This window comes from Mandrillus leucophaeus, unplaced genomic scaffold (genome assembly GCF_000951045.1).
Source record: "Mandrillus leucophaeus isolate KB7577 unplaced genomic scaffold, Mleu.le_1.0 Scaffold120, whole genome shotgun sequence".
Taxonomy (NCBI): Eukaryota; Metazoa; Chordata; class Mammalia; order Primates; family Cercopithecidae; genus Mandrillus; species Mandrillus leucophaeus.
The window spans coordinates 528,717-535,570 of NW_012100321.1; the positions used below are offsets into that span (position 1 = coordinate 528,717).

Here is a 6,854-nt window from a genome sequence, read left to right on the forward strand (position 1 = left end):
ATGGAGGGCAGGCAGGCGAGACCAGTTCCTTCCCTGAACACAGCCAAGCCTGGAGAGTTAACTTTTCCCTCGACTGGACAGGGAGGGGAAACACTGTCACCCACCGCCGGTCGCGGGCGTCGGGCTTGGAGACCATTGGCCCTTTAAGGAGGGGAGCCCTCTCCGGCAGGCATCCGGCGCCCATGACAGTGGACAGGGTGGGAAATCAGGGTCAGGTCCCGGCCCGCTCCCTTGGCTCGGCCTCTCTGTTCTCCGAGCGTCGCCCCAGCCCTCCCCGCCGCGTCCCAGCCCAGGGAAGGGGGTGCTGCAGAGCGTCCCCCCGCCCCAGCCCATTTAACACATGGAAAGACCAAAGTCTCCAGATGGGTAGGAAGGGCTCGCCTTAGGTCTGTCTCCGGCGTTGCTGGGCAAGGTGCATGGCGCTAACTGGATGGGTGGGGAGGGTTCATTCCCCCCCACCCCAACCCCGCCTTAGGACGGTGCGGGGCTGCCAGGAGGGAGGACAGCACACCCATACCACTTCATAGATGCAGAGTGAGTCTCCTGGGGATGTGGAGTACGTGTGCGTGTCTTTCTCTCCATGTGACTTTAGGTGAGTGGCTTCTCTGTGAACCTCAGTCCCTCCATCTGTTGGGACTGTAATAGGACTTACCCCACATGGGATGGTGGGAACCGATGCGATGGTATACAGGTGCCTGGAAACGCAGCAGTTCAGTATAAGCGATTGTTGTCTCTAATATGCGGAAAAGGGTGGCCACCTCCAGCACTCAGGCTTTGATGGGTGGGCACGTCCATTTAGTCACCCAGCAAGTATCTGTGAGGACCTACTGGGTGCTGGATGGACCCTGCCGTAAAACTCCAGCCGCTACAGGGGTCAGGCTTGATCTCTCCTCCCCAGCTAATCATCAAGTAGTGGCTACCATTTAGTTTACACAGAGTAAGCTGTGTTTACACAGAGTAAGCTGAAGCCTCAGAGATCTTGCCCAAGATCCCAGAGTGAAGTTGCTTGAGGGAAGCTGCCCCACCCACCCCTTTGATTGACAAGTCAAGGCCTCGGTTTGAGCTCTAAGAGAGGGGCCACCTGTCTGGCTGGGATGCTGGCAGGACTGGAAATGGCAGGACTGGCTGGGGATGGGGGCTGCCAGAAGAGCCCCTCTTCCTGGTGTAGGGCCGTTGGGGGTAGCTGAGGTCGGTACAGTATCGATTCTGTCACCACATCCGGGGACTGGGGCTGAGGAAGGAAGTCTGAGGCTGGAGTGAAAACCCAAACCACCACCTGGGGAACTGCATCGAGCCCAGAGGGATGAGCAGGGAGCACACCACGTGGAGCCCACGCAGGCTCCTGTTGGCCTCACCTAAGGGCCTGCTGCCCACCTGCACCCTTTTTCCTGAGGGGCAGATGACTGTCCCAGCAAAACGCTGCCATGTCCCCAGTGTCCAGACAGCGACCTCCATCCTTTCTGGTATGTTCACTGGGGCCTGCTGGGGGACTGGGGACACAGCCCTTTACAACCCAGGAAGAGGGCATTAGTGGCCTGTGGCAGAGGTGCTAGGACAGCTGAGGACGCCTAGCTGGTAGGTGGTGGAAGCCTCCTCCTGGAGACAGGAGCGGCGGTCCCCTCCATCTCATCTGGAGCATGTGGACACCTGTTCCCTCTTTTTAAGGCTGTGGACCCAGTGAAATGCCATGTAAAGCGCTCAGCACAGTAGACATGGACTACTGAGAACAGAAAGGAGGGACTCATCAGGACATGCGCCACGAGAGCTCGGGCACCTGCAGCACCTCCTCCTAGCACGGAGGAGCCTGCGGCCTGCGTCCCAAAGCCATCATTCTCCACTGGCAGGAGCAGCTTTTCCCTCCCTGCTCCTTGTGGGCCTGGGAGGGAAACAGGAAGGGGGTTTATGTCCTCTGGGCACCAGCCCTTTGGCCTCACCACCACCCATCACACATCCCAGGCGGGGCTGAGGCTTCAGCTGAACTGTCATCACAGTATCTGCTCCCCAGGGCTCTGCCCCTGGGGAGGGAGCACTTAGGGACAGAAAGAAAGGGCACAAGGAGATTCGGTCCAGTGCCTCCACTTCTGCTCTCCACCCACACCCCACCCAAGCTCTGGGCCCCTCTCCGTCCCCTGCTGCCCTACCACAAAACCCCAACCCATCATATCCCCTCTCTCCAAACTCCACTCAACCCAGGCAGAGCCGGTCACTCCTCCCCCAAAGTCCCCAGTCCCCTCAACAGATGGCGCCGTCACCAATCTTACTCCAAAGGGTTTATTGAGACAAGTTTTCACATACAAGATGGGGGCAGAGGGGATAGGGGTTATAAACAGGAACCTGGAAGGGGACCGAGAGTGCACGGTAGAACCAAACAAGAGTGAAATAAATAGAGGAAAGAGTGGAGGCAGGGAGGAGACTGACTGAGACCATCACACAGTGATAACGTGGGTGGGGCAGCGCCATGAAAATCCCGTTATTTATACAGATATACAGGGAGTTCAGGGGGACCCAGGGGCCCCCTCCACCCTCCATGCCCCAGGGAGGGGCATAAGAAAGCCATCTCTGCCCATGGGCGACCTCGTGGGGCGCTGGGAGGGCTGCCCTAGGAGTCTTGGGCAATCCCTGGCCTGAAGGCCATGGTTAGTGTCTGGAAAGCAGTGGAGAGGGCCAGAGGGGAGGGGCAGCCAGGCCGGGGCTCAGCTCCGAGGCTTCCGGCTGCCACCCTTTCTCCCAGCACAGCTCCTGCCCAGGTCTGGGAGGATGGGGGATGGGGCAGCAGGAGCTCAAGGGGAGAACCTGGCACCTTCTGGAGTCTTGGAAAAAGTGATCCCTAAAGACACCCAGCCCTGGCTGTGCTGCCCTCTGGAAGGCAGCTCTGATACCAGAAGTGGCTGTCAGGGCACAGGGGGAAACCCCGAGGCCATCCTCAGGGGTGATTCCTGAAAGGGGCCCATCCCCAGGCTAAATGCTTGGGGAAGGCAGCCGTGGGGGAGGGATTCCTGGGGAAAGGGCCGTTAGCACCACCAGGCTCCACGGCAAACAGAGGCCAGGCCTCTGCACCTCCAGTGAGGCTGGGAGTCCCCTGCGGGAGAGAGAAGGGAGAGGAGACTGAGCCGCCGCCTCTAGGGCACCTCTCAGGCCTCAGCCCCTCCCCTGCATGCCCAGGACTTCCCCAGTGATTCTCACAGGACGCCCGACTGGACTGTGGGGCTCAGCACACTCAGGAGTACCAGGCATGGACGTGTAGGGACTCAGGTTGCGGGGTTTCTGCCCTCACCTCAGCCCCACCTGCCCAGCCCCGCACCCTAGCCAGCGTGGCGGCCAGGGCAGGGCCAGGTGGGCATCATACGAAGACCTTGGCCAGGGCGTCGGCGCCGGCACTGGCAATGAGGGCCTTGCTGGGGTGGCAGGCGACGGCGTGGATGGCCTCCTCATGCTTCTTGCGGTGGGCTGTGATCTCCTGCACGCACGTTTTGTTGTCCAGGCTCCAAAGACGCAGGGAGCAGTCATGGCCTGAGCAGGGGTTGGGGGCAGAAGGGGTGGTCACCGGGCTCCTCGCTCAGACGCAGTCCTGGAACCCCTCACCTGGCCTTGTCCAAAGGCCTCAGGGGAAGTGGGGCTCAACTCTCCTCTCTCACCCTCTGTTCACCTCCTCCTGAGGCCCACCCAAGGAGAACCCTGGTCCCTTCCTGTCCACAGTCCATCTCGTTCCCCAGCATTTCCTGAGCAGCTACTGCACACTAAGCCCCGGGGCGGAGGGGCGGGCAGTGAACAAAACAGGCAACTCTCTCTGTCCCGCAGCCTTGACGCTGCAGCTGGGAGACAGGAAGAGAAAGAAGAAAGCAACCCAGCCGCTCAGTGTGAGGACAGAATGGCCCCAGGAGGAATGCAGGGAGCCTTCCAGGCAAAAGGACAGGTGGGAAAGGTCCTGAGGCAGGAGGCGGGGGTGGCCACAAGAGCCTGAGCAGGGGCTTGGGGAGAAGAGGGGAGAGGACAGCAGGCTGGGCAGGGCCCTGGTGAGGAGAGGTCTGATTTAGGGTCAAGAGGATCAGGCAGGGCAAAGGCTTAGCTCCCTCCACTGTCTAGTGGCCCCCAGAATAGAGCCCTGTCTGGGCACTGGGCTGGAGTTCACTGACCGGCCCCTCACCCACCAGAGGCTGCCAGCATAGGCCCAGAGGCAAAGCCCAGCCACAGCCTCCAACACCACGGCCTGCGCCTCTGTGCACACACACACTCACTGCTGCACTCACTGCAGGCCTCACCCTTCACCCCACAGCGACCTCCAGTCTCCTCCACCCACCTACGTCCCATTCCATCCCTTCTAAGCACAGCCGCGTTGCTGGCCTCAATGCCCTTATCCAGAGACAGCAGGGTGGGAGCACAGAAGTCCCTGCAGGTACCCCCAGGTAGACCTGGACTGATGTTACGAAGCTTCAATGGCCAAGTTACAAAGCGTCAGGGCGTCAGGGCCCACATCTGTAAACTGGGGATCAAAGTACCAACCGCACAGGCTGCTTAGTGGCCGAATAAGACGATGCAGCTCCAGTGCCCCAGAGGAGTGCCCCAGTGGGCTGTGCTGCCCGCTATGGTCATCACTGTCATTCCCGCCCAGACCAGCTGCCCCCTGCCCTCTATGGTCACCACTGTCATTCCTGCCCAGACCAGCTTCCCCCAGCCCTGGCCCCCGGGCCCACTGAACACTCGCCTGGAGCCAGTGCCCAGGCCTCTTCCTCCCCTTCTCCCCAACCCTGGTGCAACTAGTGTGCCCAACTTACTTCCTGACATCAGGAATGCGCCATTGGGGTCCACGGCTAGGCAGGTGACTGCGTCCAGGTGTGCAACCATGGAGTGCACCAGCTTACCTGAGGCGAGAGGGGCGGGTGGCAGGTTTCCCTCCCACTCTGAGCCTCGACTGAGAGAATGGAAGGACTGGAGGAGACGCTCCCAGAGCCTCCCACAGGGACACAAGCATCTCTGCTGCCTGCCTTTGGCCCTCCCCACCCACCACGAGCACAAGGGGCTAGGCCTCACCTGTCCGATTGTCCAGGAAGCGGATGCCCCTGTCGTCGTGGGCGGTGATAGTGAGAGGCTGGTTTGGATGACTCACCACTTGGTTGATCTGGGTTGGACCTGAAGGAAAAGGCAGGAAGAGGGAAGGCTGTCAAGGGGAAAATCAGGAAGACTGGAACAGAGGCACGAGTGCAGCGTGACAGCCCCACGGCAGCCTCTGCCTGGATGTCGAGGGGGACTGGGCGAGGGCACTCCCATCCCTGACCGCCGTGCTGGTTCTGCACAAGCAGCCCCTGGGCCCTGTTTTGGGGCTGGGGGAAAAGGAATAACAAACATGAACACATTCCGCCACTCTGCCAAGAGGGCCTGACGGAGTGGCCTTGACACGCTCTCCCCACTTGGCCCCCCCAGTGCTCTGGCTGTGAGGGCGGGGGGCCCTCCACTGGGACCCAACTTCCTTCCTGCTCAGGGCCCGAGGGTGCAGGGGAGTCATCTGAGCTGACTGGCAAGGGGTCACCAAAGCCCCAGGAGGAAGTGGGGCCCACAAGACACTGACACCAACTCCCTGAGCTGATGTCAGCCCCCTTACCGCTGCTGCCCCGGGACTCCAGCGTGAGGAGGGCACCGCCAGCCTCCAGGTCATACAAGACAGTGTCGCCAGAGCGGAAGGAGGCCACGATGTGGGCAGGGTCGGTGCTGGTGAAGGCCACTGAGGTTGGGACCCCGTGCTCTGAGGGCACAGGGAAGAGAAGGCTGCTGAACAGACCCTCAGACCCAGCCCTGCCCCAGGGTGGGGGACTGTGGGTGGGAGGCCTGGGGCCTCAGCGGGAACCACTCTGATAGCCTCCAGCCCTGCATAGCTCCAGGGTAAGGTGCTGGGGCCCCCACTCAGGGCCCCACTCACCGCTGGCTGTGGGGAAGGTGCAGAGGCAGGCCGGGCTGCTGCTGCTGGGGTCCCAGATGCGGACGGTGCCGTCGGCGGAGCAGGAGGCCAGGCGCTGGGAAGCGGGACTGAAGGCCAGGCCCCACACGGCATCCCCGTGGCCCTCCAAGACGTGGCTCAGCACGCTTGGGTCTGCACCCACCACAGGGAGGAAATGGGCTGTGTCAGGGATGTCAGCTCCTCCCTGGACAGCCCAGAGCCCCAGCTCTGCCAAGCCCCAGGCGGCTGGGCTCCAATCACCCATGCACCCGCTTCACGCCTGCTGCCCCTTGGAACTGTCCACCACCAGGACAGCCCGGCAGCTGCTCACACTGCCCACTAGCTTTCCAAGGAAGGTTCTAGGGCCCCAGAAGGCAGGGATTTCCCTCTATTCATGGCTGTCTCCCCAAGCAGGGCCCAGAAACTGAGAACTCAATACAGAATTTTTTGGACTCCATTAAGGAAGAAGGAACAGTATGGTTCTGTGGTCCCAGGAGTGGCACACGGCCTGTGCTGGCCAAGCGTTGGTCCCAGCCCTGGCCCAAGCAGTCTTTTCAGCCCGTGACCCAGTGCATGAGTTTGCCTGGTCTCTCCAAAGCCCCCTGGTCATTCAGAGGTCCAACCACTGCTTCCCTGGTCGCTGGAGTCCACACCAGCAGCTCTGGCCTGCTGACACTGAAAGTGTGGTGGTTAATGTGGCTGGGACCGACCCTGACCTTATGCAGGTGAGCCTGTTCTCTAAAGTCTGTCCTCCCCTTGAGAGGAGACAAAGACCTCTGAACTCTGCCCGGACAAGGTCGAGCACAGGGCCAGGTACACGATCAAGAGGAGGCAGAGCCGGGTGCAGTGGCTCACGCCTGTAATCCCAGCACTTTGGGAGGCCAAGGCAGGTGGATCACCTGAGGTCAGGAGTTCGAGACCAGCC

The 6,854-nt window shown here is 61.2% G+C and overlaps 1 protein-coding gene across 1 annotated transcript in view; it reads right to left on the reverse strand.

The window, feature by feature from the left end:
- Positions 1-2,255: 2,255 nt before the first annotated feature.
- Positions 2,256-6,854, reverse strand: part of STRN4 (striatin, calmodulin binding protein 4) — a 28,207-nt gene continuing 23,608 nt past the window's right edge. The window contains exons 13-17 of the mRNA XM_011969645.1: positions 5,912-6,082; positions 5,597-5,737; positions 5,029-5,127; positions 4,773-4,859; positions 2,256-3,510 (exon numbers count right to left, since the gene is read on the reverse strand). Of these exons, the coding sequence (XP_011825035.1) occupies positions 3,341-3,510; positions 4,773-4,859; positions 5,029-5,127; positions 5,597-5,737; positions 5,912-6,082 (668 nt within the window). The 3' untranslated portion in view covers positions 2,256-3,340. The remainder of the gene's footprint in view (positions 3,511-4,772; positions 4,860-5,028; positions 5,128-5,596; positions 5,738-5,911; positions 6,083-6,854) is intronic.